Raw genomic sequence first — 17,102 nt, forward strand, 5'->3', positions numbered from 1 at the left:
AGCGGGCGTGTACGAGTATATTTAGGCAGTAGATAATTGTTTGACCTTACATTTCTGTACGAATGAGAATAAAATATGGAATATTAACGATAATAGGTAAATGCTAAATAAAAATCATATAATACAGTGGGTTGATGTTTATGAAAGTGCAAAAGGCGAAGATTGGGATCAGTTTGGTTCAGAGATCGTTACAGCTTTCGGATACAATCTAATGTAACATGAACACTAAACAACTAAATCAGTTGCCACGATTTAAAATATATTTTGTGAGTACAAAATGTAAAAAAGAAATTATTCAAAGAGTTTGACAGTAAATTTTTAATGGTCAATCTTGCATGATTTACTAGACCACAGTCTTTCTTGTTATAATTAATTAATAACTGTTGTTAAATAAACGACAACAATTATTGAATTAATTGTATCAAATAGAAAAAAAAAGAACTATAATAGTACAAAATAGAAACTAAACCGTGACAATGATATTTTACCACACGTTTAAATTTAAATTCCTACACAGATATAAACCTTAAGTATCGATTAGCATTCAAGATCATTATGAAAAAATATATCATCGGAAATATTTTTCAACTTCTCTCCTTAATTTCAAACCACCCAAGAACAACTTAATTATGCATGAGACAACCGATTTTTATAACTACATGTTTATCCCTAACAACACTTTGGCAACAAATAGTATTTTCACTTTTAAGGTTTTTACCGTTATCTTCAACAGTAATGTTAACGTTATTTTAGTCAACATTACCATATCATTTTATTCGGCCTTTTATCGAATTTTTATCATCGTCTTTAAAGATAGAAGACAGATAGAAAAGGATCGACAGAAGACATCTATGTTAACATCAGTGACAATTTGGACCACACGACTTCAGATTTGGCTATCATATTTTTCTATCTCCACCCATCCAATTTGACACTGACGTTACAAAAACAAATAAATGAGTGTCTACCTAAACTGAAAAACAATATCCAGAATTTCTTTTTTTTTTTTGCTTTTTTTTCTTTTACTGTGATCAGTCTTAAAATTGAGTCATACCATCTAACTAAGAAATGATGAACCCTTATTTAATATCTTAAATCATCACTAGGCCAGAACTAACATCGGAATTTGCGGTGTGGTTTCAATGGTGATTTAGTTAATGGAAGTACGAACTATTTTAGGGAGACAGAAAAAGGTATAGAACATTAGATTAGCAGACGATATAACAGTAATGATTTTCAAATTGTTTCATTTAGATATAATTGCATTGTCCGTGATAATTAAATGTACTTTATGGCATTTAGATTTAACGCTACTTTGACAAAATCATTGGCCAGAAGATGAGGCAATTATATCTAATTGGGACAGTTCGCATAATTGTTGTTGTTATGTTTTTCTTTCCTCGTATTTTCGTCTTCAATAACCACATGATTGTATATTACAATAAATGGGAAAAGGGAACTTTTTAACTGTCTAAGGAAAAGGCTTCTCGACTAGTAAGGCTCTCGGGGAAACTAGTTTACACCATCCTTATCGCATAGATTATTATTGGTTTTAGAGTAATCAACATTGAATAGTATTTTTTTTTTCATTTTAATATTAATCTTAATACTAAAGAGTACAAAAAATAAAGGAAATATTATGAATATATGAAAAACAACAAGTTATCAGCGAAAACCATCGCATCTCATATAAGAACAACATTGTTTTTTTTTTCGTTACAGTAACATTAATTGTATTATCCACGCTTATATAGTAGAGATGGGAAGTAACAGGTCATCAAATAGATGACTGTTGGGCCTTCACTGGCCCCATACCTCAGAGTTGACCTCACAAAATCAGGAACTCCACGCATCGGAGGAAATCTTTTTGTGAGGCACCCAATACATACACTTAATTCCTTAACTACACATCATGATCGTTTCCCTTCGATTATCCTCAAAGTATCAAAAATATCTGCTAAAACAGCCCTTTCCCTTAGAGAAAAACTCGATAGAGTACATTTTGAACAGTCTCAAAGTAACTAATGAGTAGGTAACAATTATCAAACGTGTTAAAATGGGGATATGCACGAATTGAAATCAACAATTACCATTATTTTAGGACGTAGTTTAAAGCGATAACTACACAGAATACTACTGCAACATCTAACCTAGTTAAGGGTTACAATACAAGAGAGATATTCATTAGCACTTACGTCTAAAACAGTATGACAATGCATCATATTGAAATTATGAAACACTCAAGGGATTCCTTAAAGTTTGTACAAAATTCAAATGATTTTTTTTAATTTTTTATAAAAGGATTAACACATTCCTTCAAATTTAAGGCCACGGCGCAAAATGGTGTTTCAGTAGATTATATAGTTAGATTACTGAATTTTAAATTTATGTTTTAGCGGTGTCATTACATTCTATACGGGCCTTACTTAATGTTCATGCAAGTGCTTACTGTGTAAAAAGTGTTCATTCCCTGATAAGTCAAATTGCAAGTAAGAAGCACACTTGTTTGTTAAAGTACAAAATCATAATGCTGTGCACATGAATCACTCGATATCTGTGCCAAATGGAACATCTCAAATGATCTCTTAACCTACGATGATTATACTACTATCAAGGAAAGCACGGCTTGAAATTGATTTATAATTAACATCATTACTACATTCGTATGTAAAAAATATTGGTGACAGATTCACACTGTTCAAAGCTCAAGGTGTGTCTTAACCACTAGACTAACATAGACAATGCGATATCTAAAAATACATACTACTCCGTATGCTAAGTAGGATATAATTTAAATTTAGTTCATCATAAGCATTGTGTTCTTTATATCTGGCAGGATGGCATTAAATGTGTAAAATCGATTTATGTGTGGACAAATTTAAGCATCATATAACTAATTTAGGTTAAACTTACGTGCATACACATATTACGATAACATTTAATTATCTAAAAGCAATTTCTTTGGCGACTAGCTTCATTTAGAAAGATTCCAAATTATCTCTTCACATTCCACCGTCGAACAACGTAAACACCATACATATTCTAAACAACATGAATATTTGAATTTTGGTCTATTAATTTTGTCTACTTTCAAATGCTTCCACTAAGTGGACGATATGTTCAGTTTCAATGCATGAAACAAATTTACTATTAAATATTTTATTAGTTTAACATCAGAATATTTGAAAACTGTATTAGTATTGTCGGATAGATCAAACAAATTACACGTCCGTTTCATCGTGTATACGTCACTAACCGTTCCCGTCAAATCAACTCCATCACCTCTTTAATAATAAACCTTACATGATATGTCATTAGCTACCATCATCATCGTTCTATACAGTTTCATTTGGAATCTTTCCTTGTGTAAAAATAATGTTATTAAAATTAAAAATCACACACCTTAGAATTATAATAAATTACCTAACACACTTTATGAAATTAAAGACGTGAGATTAGAATTAGTTGTTACATCTCCTTTACAGTCTCTTTTATACATCGTAGAGATGGAATCGGAGCGCCTTAATATTCTCACGAAAATAGAAATTACATTTGTCACTAAGCCAATATTAATTAAATGCTGACAGCAACATCAATTACTAAGGTACCTACCGAAGTGAAAAAGAAACGCATAGAATATAGCAAGAAGGTATTACGCCTACAATCAATATTTTTGTAAAATCCATATCATATAAAACACCTTAAAAACTCCAAAACATATCCTTCCAAAAGAGTATCATCATTGTGAAAATAAATACTATTATTTGCAAACGTTTAACTAACATAAGCGATAGTAAAATATTTTTTTTACAATAAAATGTATCATAAATTCAAACGTGAGTTAAATTTAAACATCAGCGTAGTATTCTCTGAGGATGGATGGTTTGTGCTCATATGTGCTTTGTTACTTTCTCCTAAACATACAATAATCACAATTTTCGAGAATTCGTATATAGACAGGAACTACTGAGATCTCTCATAAGAAAGTGTTGCTTCGATGAACTGATAGGAAGTACGATTACTGATCAATAGTTCTGTCTATAACGATGTCAACGAGTAACATAAGTACTCATTAAATTTTAAAACCAATGTTATATATATATTGTTACAGTAAAAATCATTGAATACATTTTTTTTTCATGAAAAAATACATCAAAAATTAAGTGAAATACCAACGTTCTGTGCAATTCACTAGTTTACTCAATTAGCGAATCAAATTCAACAATGATACAACATCGCCGCTTATAATAATTTCATAAAAGCGATGATAAAAAAGATAATGATTATCAAAATATGATAATAGAATGTGAAAATTAATACAATTCCTGAGCAAATGTATGCGTACGTGAGTTTGCCATCGCAAATATTGTAAATGGTGACAATGAAACGAATATAGAACTAAGCGACAATTATATTTACAAACTCCGCACGACTCAACGTATCGTTAACGTAAGATCTATAAAATTCAACGACGCTCTACTACGTAATAATAAGTGACCAAACCGTTAACCACATACAATCTGACAAGCTAACATTGATACAATATTTACTACCTTGATGAATACATTAACAGGTGAATTTATTAACTGTCACAAAATTACTGATTTCAAACAATGTTAAAAGTAGACATACAGCTATCGATATGGTTACTGTAAACCCTTATAATTTAAATCTAATCCTGACGAATTCGGATATCGCTCCGTTCAAATTTTGCTTAAACAACAATTCCTAGCCATGTTTAAATGTACGCAATCTCTTTCTAACAACGTAGCCTCAATTCTAAATAACATCTTACAAATAGTTACCTATCGTTGACTCATAATTTCATTATAAAAATACACACTCTTTCACACTACATTCATCACTCTGTTATTCCATCGTTTCCAACTTGTTCCAATCCCGGCATTCCTTATTTCTAGATAATAATACTACCAACATCTTTATTCTAAATTATTTACATTATTTTCCTACACACTTCCTGATTATTATTGAATCGAAACGAATCTTGTAAAACTGTTTATTCGGGCATGACGGGATTAGGCAAAAGCTTGAAATTTCATCAATGATCAGTTCAGACTACAAGTCTTACATTAATATTTAAGACGTTAGGATAAAGAGAAAATGCTGAACGTTAATACAAATCTCGCGGATAGGACAGCAGCAGTGGAAGAGAATTCTGTATAGGTTATTATTTGATATATGATTTATTAGTACTGATTCACGTAAATATTCATTGGTGATAATTATTATGGAGATTACAAAATCGAAATAATGTTACAGGTGTGTTGGGAATCTTAATTAAGTATCTTAAGAAAGTTGCTGAGTATAAAATTATAAACAATTTTTGTAAGCCTAGTTTTTGCTTACGTCACTAGTAGGTGCTAGAGTAAGTAGTAAAATGTTCCCTATAGTAATTGACTTGGAAATAGTGGTTTTTTTGGTTAGCAATTCGTTTTTAATATCTTAAAGCAGTGCTGCTGCTGGAGAGAAGGGAACTGTATCCAAAGAATCCTTAAATGGGTATTAATTGCTACTTTTTCGTAGAAAAGTAAAGCTTATTTGGGATATAAGATTACTTACGTTAGAAAGTACAAATAGTTCCTTAATACGAAGATTTATAGCCTACATTCATAAGAATATGTATTTATATTTAATGTAGTTTTATTGAAATAAAAAAACTGAAGTTACCACCTAATTCACTGAGAAGCTGCACGTCACAAGATTTAGCTAATAAAATATTACCCTAAAGTACATTTTACATTGTATTAACTCTTTGTATTGATTTTTTACTTTTTGCTGTTCAGATTACTTTAGAAGAGCCGATTGATTTTTTATGATGTCTTAATGGAGTTTTCGTTTGTTATTTGATTATATATATATATATATATATATATATATATATATATATATATATATGATTATTAATGGCATATTATTTAGATAATTACTCGGGGTTGATAAATAAAATTTTTAGAGAAATTAATATATATCTGTAAACAAAATTGAAATGCCTTTGTGACTTAAATTTACAGTATTAAAACAAATTCAATTAAAATTTGTATAACTGTTTTAACTTCAAAATGACTAAATGTACATACAATATATAGACTTGGAACCACAATAGTTACTAGTTTAGAACTCATTTAAAGTAAGCAAGATTACTGTCTAGTAATTCAATGTGCCATATAATCTTATTAAGATAAATCATTTCAGCTTTTGTAAAGTAATTCTTTTAATACAATTACTACTTCATTTTTAGATACAATCGAAATCAAATTGATAGAATAATATTAATTTTCATCATATAAGTTCTAAGTGTCGATTTTATCAGACATTAATATTCGATTAATTTGCATCTTGCATGAATGACCGAAATGATGATGTTGTATTTCAGTTCACTTACAAATGAGTGTCAATAATACGCCATTGATGCTTCGCTGAATGTACATTAGCGACATGATGGCAGATAATTGAAGATGGAAGTGTACTACCATGAATTTACAGGGCCGAATGAAATACGAATTTAATGTTAAAATCACGAATGAAATATTGACAATTTCAGTAAGTCCGACTTTCCGATTCAAGAGTCATGATGGCAGTTATGTTACTAAAGGTCCTATTTCAATATAAACGTGTTTGAATGTATGCACGAAGTTTTGGTTTAAGATTTCAAAATTATATGTTATAATACCTGCCGACGACGTCTTGTGTCTTTGTTATTAACACTCATGGTAAGTGTATTCATACAATGTCGAATTGATCGATACTAAAGATAAGTGAAAATGTAAATATTTATAAAATTTTAGCTAACAGAAATTTGGTCCCGTAGCCACTCATCACAAGAAATTTTACAACTTTACAATCATATAATAAAATTGTAGTTTGATAATGTTTGCGCATGGAAGATATTTGAAAAAATTTAGGCGTCTTGAAAAGAGCAATAGAAAATAAAATAATAATTGTTAGAATTTTTGTCTGTCTGTATGTTTGTACCGGTATCATGCAAAAACTATTGCATCAAATTGAATTTGGTTTTGACAGTTATGTTCCTGAGGGTCTAACGTAAAATTTCAAATGAACTGGTGAATGTTTTATCTTGACATGCTATCTAGAAGCAGTTACGTTATGAAAATCGACTCGTATGAAGTAGTGGACAAAAACTAATTAAATAATAAATGCAACTTAAAGTATTTCTTTGGTAAATCTTATCCACTTAATATTAAGTTTAATAACTATGCTGACAAGTCCTTTGGACGCTATATTTAGTTGATGAAAATAAACCATATTTATATTTTACTCAATCTGATATCGATTGTTGGAAGTAGTATGTCAAAAGAAATTATCCTCTTAATGCTAAAGCAATAAATACTTACGATTCTCATGCCAACATTGTTCCCCAACACCAACTGTTTCGAAGTTACTCTTATCGAAAATGCACACACACAAAAAACACACTTGGGACCATATCTATACAATGTTTGTGCCAAAGAATCTGTAAATTAATAAATACTATCTTCACTAATAAACGGTTTTTTTTATTTATTTAATGATTTACAATATAACGCACCTAAAACTTATATATATAAATATTATATATGTTAATTATATATGTTAAAATATAGGTTATATCATAATAATATAATATAATTTTTAGGTTAAATTATTAGATACATTTTTTTATGTATACAATGGTAATTGCTGTAAATATTTTTTTTACTTAAGTATTGTTTTTGCTGTTAGAATATATATTAAATGACATAATATGAAAGTGTATAAATAAGGATTCATTAGCACAAACATTCGCCGTAAAGGTTTTTTTATGTAATAATTAGTCATACAAATTTTTTTATTAGAAAAAAAATAGATATGACCAATTTCAGGAAAACTACTGAAGCACTACTCGGGCAAAAAAAAAAAAAAGAAAACAAAATAAAACACACAGTAAAACTGCAATGAACTGGTATTATTATAAAAAAGCAATATTACAACAAAAATAATTCAAAACAAAACGATGTACATTAATTTAAAGAACAATTGTTTATACAAATAATTAAAAAAATATAATAATTATAACAACAAACATCGACAAAATATATTTAAAGACAAAACATGTTTCAATTTTACTCAGTCCTTAAGCTTCAGAAATGCAAATTTAAGAATGAAATATTTTCATGTATGAAAATCATTCGATTAGGTACATATTATGCAAAACAGAAAAAATATCTTGTAAAAATATTAAATCATTAAAATGGAACCTAAAATTACCTTCCTCAGATTAAATAAAAAATAACTAAGCGTGTGACCCGACTCGATGTAAATCCATCGACGATTTAAATGACGTGATGGAGCGTGCATTTACGTGATGAAATGTGTGACAACCTCATCGATGGATTTTCACCATAGAGAATCTCGCCTTAACTTAAAAAGAATTAAGAGTATGAGTGAGCACACAGCTTCGGGGCACTATGACGCAGTTGTCATAATTTTAAAATCTTAATGAACCACTATGTTATACCTACTTAATTTAAATATAATACGTTTAATGATCAATTAAGTAGAAGCGTATATTGTTACCAAAACGATTTATTACATAAAATAGTAACGTAACCGTAGAAACGTGATCGTTGCCATTTTAAGAATAAAACATGAAGAATTTATCTCTAATTAGAATGTATATTCAATACAGCGTAACCTCAGTTTGTTAAGACGAATCAGAAAAAATAATAACATTTAAAGAGGTACATATAAATTTATAGACATAATTAATAATTACATATACATATATATGATAAAATAACTAAATATCATACAATAATATGATAAATTCGGCAGAATAAACTGAGGTAAAGCAGATTTGTCTTGGGCAAAAGATTGTCTATTACATGTTATTCTTAATTAAATTCAATAACCAGTAGATTAAGTGTAATAAAATCATCGGTATGATCTTAGGAATGTTTAAATTTATTAGGAACAGAGACAGTCTATAAAAAAGTCATTGGTGGACAAATCACTGAAATTTGGACTCTAAGATTACACGCAATTGTAATACACCTAATCTAGTGGAAATCTTGATTAAGTTATATTTAACTATTTAATCGAAGGCACGTCAACTTTGTATTCACTAAACACGGTGACTCGCAAATTACAGAGGTGAAACAATCAAGAAACTTCCATTCTCAAAATGTAATAGTGCAAGTGTTCATATACAAGAATCAATTTATATGAATGTACCCTAGATGGTATTAAATTCATAAATTCATTGGCTCTTAAACAGGATTGCATCTTGTGGTCCAGCTTGCACTTATGAGTAATTAATTAGATGAAACCATATAAGGTAGACCTTATGATTATATTCAATAAAACAGAAATATGGTACATATTTACAAAAACTAAATATCACTTATTAAATCACAACATGATCGTATGGCACATGCAACGCAGGTATTGCTAAAGTCACGGTGCGTGAAGCTAATTCATTGGTCGACGTGTCTTCAATATTAAAAAAAGATAAAGGAATATCACCAAATTAAAACTCGTAACCTAATACAAATGCAGATCAAAAATTAAGACTGTGACCAGCAGCCTGGAACGAGGGGCCGCATCAGATCTTTTTATTGTCATAGATTCAGCGAAAAAATACTAAAAATCATTATTTACTAATAACCAAAATTAATAATGAAAACCGAACTAAAATAATTCTGCTAGCACACAACACACGGCAATGAAGTAAAAACTGTAGCATAATATTCATAAAATACGAAAAAAAAAAAAAGATTAAAATATACACATGCACCGTTAACTACCACTACAAAAATAAAAATGTTTTCATATAAAAATATCTTACCAGAATAACAAATTGTATAATTATCTTTTAAATGTGTGAGCTATAATACTCCAGCAAGTAGTAAAAATCATTAAAATCAGCTAAAATCTCAATAAAATCATTGTTTGTAAAATCTAGCGAGACGACATTATCTAAAGTGCTCTTTACTAGTTACTACCGTGTTCATCATTAAAAAAAAAATACATTACAAAATACTAGATTTGTATAAAAACGAATAATATTATTATCAACCAAATGTTACTAATCGTTAAAAACAACGTGAAGAAACTAAGATCCGTGGGCTCTCAGTGACTAGGCGGTAATGATATCGGTTAAAATACATAATAACTGACACCGAATATAATAAAAAAAAAAAAAGAAAAACTACAACCATCTCGTCTATCCTGCATTTGATTAATATAATCTAAAATGCTTTAATGACTCAACCCCACATGAGTCTTGTAATCTCTAACGGAATCAAGTAGAATGTCATGTCAACTGAGATACATAAAACATTTTTGATCATTCGTCACTATGTGATGTTATTTTATGGTAATTTAATTTTTGCGACAATAGTTTTTTAGTGAGATTGACTAAAAAAATCTATTGTAGAACGTAAGGAACGCCGCAGTCAACTTTGTCATTGATAAAACCCCTAACATCACATTTCCCTAAAATTTTGTAACTACTTTAAAAAGGGGTAGTAACTAAAGATTGTCCATATCAGCTCAATCAATTTAACACTTATCTAATAATAATAATGTAACAACTTCTTACTTAGTTTCATAATCATATTTCAATCGACACAGAATAAGTGCGAATTAAAAACAGGAAGTGCCATTGTGCCGAAGAATTCTCTTAAAACTAACAACAATCCGCTCGATGCTCTCTTATTACGATAAAATCACTCGCTTAACGCCTAACAATTTGTTAAGTAATAGTTAAAATATTGGTCCAACAAATGGGCTAAATAATACAAATGCCCTTAATATTCATCCCTAATTTAACGATGTGGGATATGAAAAAATATTATTCAATAGATTAAAAAATGATAAGGGTCGAGAACACCGTTCGTAATGTTTGGGTCGATCCAACGGAATAATCTCTATCCTTCAATAGGTACTCGAATAACAATGTCAATACTATCAACTAATCTCATTACAGTTTCATTTAGACATAATGCATACAGAGATCTCATTGCCTGAAAATACGCAGATAGATTACCGTCGTTAGTCAACTTGATCACATCGAGACAGCCACGATCATTATCACTTGCACATATAAAAATTTTGCAAGTTCCGTTTTCTATTCACTGTAATAGTCACTTGAACTACTCAAAAATTGACACTTATGGCCAGAATCGTTAATGGTTTATGTCACTACGAGTACAGTTACTTGCGTTTCGGGGTGCCCATTTTTGATTTATAGTTCGGTCATTCCGATCTCCTGTGATCAGAGCGTGAGGCTCACATGCCTATAGGTGGTACTTGGACGTAGCGATAGATATACAACCTGTAATCTTTGCTCGCCAGTACGACTGACCCATCATCCATCAGCGCAACGTCGAAACATTGGGCATGTTTCACTTTGCTTTCAAGTGCTGACACTAGTTGTCCGTCTTGTGTAAATATCGTCAGATTGAAATTGTTATGGTTATCGGCAATTAAAATTTCGCCAGCGGCATTGATTCCCACACCAATTGGATAGTTGGTTACTCCTTCGCCTCCGATTTGACGCAAATATATGCCTTCGTAATTGAACACTTTAACGCAGTGTGCTCGGTTGTCACTAATGAATATCTCCTGTTTATCATTGACTACTACGCCATTAGGAAATTCTAAATGTTTAGAGCATCCAAATTTCTGAAGAACGTTGCCTACTTGGTCAAAAATTATTACACGCATCACTTTGCATTCTACGACCACAATACGTCCTTTATTATCAACAGTGACACCGCGAGGATGCTGGAGAATGTTGGCACCAAATTTACGTACAAATTGGCCGTATTGATTGTAAATCTGTATTTGGTGTGTAGGTGATCTCTCAGTTACAATTATGTCACCAGATGTACGCACTACGGCTACTCTGTTAGGATATAAGAGTTGGCCATCGCGTTTTCCGCATTCACCAAACTGGAATTTAAAACGACCTTCTTTGTCAAATATTTGTATACGGTGATTATTAGTATCAGCTACAATTATGTCATTTTGAGCGTTTACTGCGACACCGCTAGGTTCTGTGAATTGACCCTCCATTACGCCGAACTCTCCAAATTTGCAGTGATAAATCATCTTTTGTCTCTTAATTTGTGATTTAGGAGGAAAAATAGTAGTCGAGATAAGCTTGTTTGTCAACTCTAATATAGGGTCATTGTGAGCTGCCGATGAAAGGGAATATGGATCAGTGGTAGTGGGTGGGAATAATGGCTCGCAGCCACCGTTAGACCATTTCTCATACGGATTTATTCCGTTTAAATTAATATCGCCAATTGTTGTTGAAAATGGTCCTAGACTGGTCGCACTATTAAATCTTTTAGAAATAATGTTGGATTCAAAAGGAGATGTTGATTGGCTGGTAGGCCCGAGCAGGCCATTCGTATAGGGTCGATCAAGTACTCCATTAAGACCAGTTGGCAGATGAATTCCACCATTTAAACTACCAGAACTTCCATTAACGCTACTGCTGCTTGATGAAGATCCACCATTCAAAAGAGAGCCATTTGTGGGACGAGCAATAGGTGGTTGCTTCGTAGGACCAACATTTGCTTCTGAGCTTGAGCGCACATAACCAAAAGTGTTTCGTACTCCAACCTGTATCGCTTGATAATTTGAGACGAATTCCAATTCGCACGCAGTTTGAACGCTTTGTTCTGGATTGGAACTCATTAATGCCTGTAGTTTTGTGTCTAATAATTTTCTAAACATTAGTATATCAGCAATGTTTGCGCATTTTGTCAATCGTTCTACAAAGTCGCAAGTTTGGTAAATTTTATCGACTGTTTCCTGAGCCTTTTGTCCTACAACTGTAAGTGCGATTTGTTTCGTCGAAAATACACTTTCAAGTTCCTTCAGTAATTCTTGTTTACGTTCTTCTAGCATAGATCGATAAAATTGGAACGTATCATTGATTTCATTTTGAGCTTTATGGTATTGTACTTGTAGTTTTCCGGCGGCATGTTCAACAGTTTTTACTACATGCCTGATTTCTGTGGCACGAGTTTTAGCTTCTGTTACCGATTGTTGCATAAGTTCTAATTGTTTAGGTCCCGCATCGGACAGGTGTTCATAGTCATGTAATCCAGCAGGATGTTCAATTAATGTACATTCTTTGCATATTGGTACACAACATGTTCGACAGAAGTATTTTAGGATATCATTCTTGTGTTTTGGACAAAAAGCTGTTTTATCTCCGCTTACAGCTAGGGCAGATCCAAGCATACCCTTATCGTCTTTTAAATCGTTGAATGCCAGCACTCGGTGGCCTTCAAAGCAATGCATAAATTGATGAGCCATGACGCAATTGGGGCAGAGGAAGTTAGCGCAGTCGACGCAACGTGCTACTGCGTCGGACTCTTTGGATTTACAGCCGGTACAGCGAGCTGATGGCGAGTTAGTCTGGCGGGTAGATGGTAGAAGGTCGGCTTCTTGTTCAACTGCTGCTGCAATCACCAGATTCGTGAGCAGACCAGCAACACCGCTTGATGGTAGCGGGCTATCTACACGGCAAGTAACGCAAGTTACTTTATCCGGATGTGTTTGCTCTCTTTCTAAACAAGCCCGGCAAAAGGTGTGAAAGCAATTCAAAACTTTAGGGTCAACAAAGGTTTCTCGGCAAATAGCACAGGTTGTGTCGAGTCCGTCGTACTCGCGAAGGTCACATACGGCGGAGTCACTCGCTGGGGGCGAGGAGCCGCTGAGGGTCAGAGGAGATAAGGAGCCACGCTCCAGCGAACCTATCGAGTTGGCACCGGGCAGCGACTCAAGGGACGGGGTGCGTGAGGCCATCTTCAGGAAACCGGCATCCCTGAAACAAAATAAGACAAACTATTAATTACATTTATAAATAATTACTTATTATTTATAGTAACTTGTGAAGGATTAGGATATACATATAGTTAATATGTAACGAAATATAACAACAATGCAAAATCCAGGAATAATAATGCATGCGTATTGCTTTCATACCGGTTGGGTAGTCACGTAATCGATTTGGCATGAAATGTTACAAATTATTTCGTATTATTTTGGATTGTTATAATTATCCTCTGTTACAGTATATAAGAAAAGTACTTCTGAAATCAATGCGTATGAAATAGCGGACAAAAAGCTTTATATAGGATATATATTTATATCCTATATAAAAGTATATCTTTATATATAAAAGTTATATAATCTACACACACACCCCAAAACTTCATTTAGTCGTTAAATCATGATAGAGGTAACAAACATTAAACATATAAACATACAGAATTTTTTACGAACGTTCACATTTATAACATTAGTAGAATTAGTACCCTTCCTCCCTCTGCCTCAAAAAAAAAAACTATATCCTTACTTAACAAAAAGAATAAATAATTTCTTAAAACAATAAATAAATATTGAGAAGTATCTACTTAGTAGAAATTAATGGTATTTTACATTTATTGTACATAATGTTTTAATATTAGAACAGTCTTTGACCTTAGAAACGAGTACTGTGCCATAAACGTGATAAATGGACAAGCTTTACTCAATATTTTCGGTGAATTTACGACGATCGGAGTAAAACACCGGAAGGAGCCGAGTGGAATGGCGAAAACATCAATAATGGAGGAGCTAGTCGAAAACTGCACGCTGGCAGCATCACAGGAATGTTTACATTCGATCCCAATGCAGTTCGGAAAGGCAGCGTCACCATAGCAACATGGGGTGAATTGTAAGGGGATACTTCGTATTCGTAGGGCGAGGGCGAAAATTTATTTTGACTCCCCCAAGTTCAGTAATGTTAAGGGGAGATATTTGCGAGGTGAATGCCCTTGTTTTACGGTTATAGGTAGTTTAAATTATTCTAAACGAAGAGCAACATAATTGGACGCATGGTATTAGCTGAAACTTTGGAAGGACAATGCCATAATTACCCGCTCCCTTCAGACCCTTGTTCAGATCAACAACTAATGTATTTAATTTAAAGATAATGTTTATAATATCAAGCTGAGAAGCGATATGTCATTTTACATTTCACGTTATTGTCTTGTCATTAAAATGAATTTACTAGAATCTTAAAAGTCTAGCCTAGACAGTGTGAATGTGAATTAAATCTTAACAAATATATTTGATTATAGTTTTCAAAAATAGCGACTTCAGTCGTGACAAATATTTAAATTGAAAATGCATATTTTTTTATCTATGAGCAGATTTTGCTTCGCAATTTGTAATTTATAGTAAGCATTAGCTTCTGTTGTCACAATATTAATATAGGATTAAATAATTGTCAAAATCAGCTCAAAATTGGCGACATATAATATTGGTAAAAAGGCATAGAATAGGCCACACCCGTTTCTACCAGTGGGTGCCGTAAGGGACGACCAAGCCTACTTAATGGTCAAGAGATGAGCAGCAGTATCAAAGCCTAAATGCAATTACCAACCCGCCTGTCAAGCATGACAACATACTGGCAAAACCTCTCTTATGGGTTAGACCCATAGTTCAGCGGTGGACAGTAACAACAGTAACCGTGAAAATAAATATATAAACAAATGAATAGAGAACATCTTTGTTAATTTAGAAGTTTTTTAAAAGTAAATTAATATCACTTACATCTATATTATTAATTAGATAATACTGTAGATATAATAGACACATTTAGTAATCAGTGTATGCATCGTAATGTATAACGAAAAGCCTATCTATTTAATTCCCTATACGTTGACCTGTTGGAGGAATTTACGTGATCGATGCAAACGTTGGCAATACATTACAGAGCTGGGTTTAGTCCCCTGTGACAGTGTTGGCTCGATTGCATTGGCTATGCGATGGTGCATCCGAAATTACCACATTGCAGGCCGGGTAACTAATGAAGATAGCGTACGGAAATTGTGTGCTCTAGACAAACCGTAAATTACATAGATTTACAGTGTCGCAGCTCATTTTATGGAGTATGGACTGCTAAATCTCAACGTTCACAGAGTAGTAATTTAGCACATGTATGACTAGGTGATGTATGATTTAGGAGATTTTGTACAAAAGTCGTTTGCATGGGTGACTTTACCCTGTCTGAGTTTCTGCCGTGAAGCAGCTTGCAAGGTTTTCTTTTCAAAGGTATATGGGCAGAAAAATTACAGGACAATGCTATAGTCCTCAGGTATTCCTAGGGACTAAAATATTAGGTATAGGGTAGCATGGGTAGGAGAATGTATTTTATAATATACATGGCATTGTTCTAATGGTGACGTTTATAGGCGATGGTTCCATGAAGTTTAATCGCAAACATTTCTCGACACATTGCAAGAGATTGAATCTGATAGCTTTGGGATTATCGAAGTACCATTTGACAGCTTTATTTACAAATTGCGTTATATCGTTTGTAAGTGAAACTGTCGAAATAATAACTGTCATTTTCAAAGATTTTCAATATATAATTGTAAGCAATTGAGTTATATTAACTAATAACTGATCGGGTTACAAGACACAGTTTGCTAATATCCAATAAAATAAAAATGGATTAATTGATTCAATATGTTCCAATGAATAACTGATTTCCTAACCTAACTAGTCTAACTTAAATTTTGGTGTATGTTTCATCTTGATACACCATTTTAATCTCTTTTATTAATTTTTCTACTTTTGTATTTCAAGCGTACAAACTACTGGGCAAAAAGTAAGTGGAATATAAAGTTACATTCGTGAGCATGTACAATACGTAAGCTGTTAAAAAATCTCCCTTTAACAATATACATTTCATAATGGAATCCTTGAATATTTTCCTGACAGCTTGCGTAATATCAGAGAGCGCTGACAGGCAAATACATAACGGTACTTTTATTAGATATTACAGTTGATTATGTAACAGCCGCTCGGTTATGATATCCTGTCACAATAATATTATTTATTATATTGTATCTTATCTCAAACTGATAACTAGTAGATACAATTATTTATCCGCAAAATCCAAAAGAACGTCAAGACATTGTTGGATAAGTTGAGGGAAGATAAGAAAACTCCATTGTTAATTATATTGTGTCACCAACTTTCTTACGGACTTTGCGTTTTGTCCTCGAGGGTTTGCTTTCGTTGTTTTG

General features: G+C 32.3%; 1 protein-coding gene across 9 annotated transcripts in view; it reads right to left on the reverse strand.

The window, feature by feature from the left end:
* Positions 1-997: 997 nt before the first annotated feature.
* Positions 998-17,102, reverse strand: part of LOC113512138 (brain tumor protein) — a 588,229-nt gene continuing 572,124 nt past the window's right edge. For all 9 annotated transcript variants that reach the window (XM_031909206.2, XM_052893752.1, XM_052893753.1 and 6 more), the window contains one exon: positions 998-13,846. In XM_031909206.2, the coding sequence (XP_031765066.1) occupies positions 11,290-13,827 (2,538 nt within the window). In that variant the 5' untranslated portion in view covers positions 13,828-13,846 and the 3' untranslated portion in view covers positions 998-11,289. The remainder of the gene's footprint in view (positions 13,847-17,102) is intronic.

Source organism: Galleria mellonella, unplaced genomic scaffold (assembly GCF_026898425.1).
Source record: "Galleria mellonella isolate WM207_F2 unplaced genomic scaffold, CSIRO_AGI_GalMel_v1 utg184, whole genome shotgun sequence".
In the NCBI taxonomy this organism is placed as follows: domain Eukaryota; kingdom Metazoa; phylum Arthropoda; class Insecta; order Lepidoptera; family Pyralidae; genus Galleria; species Galleria mellonella.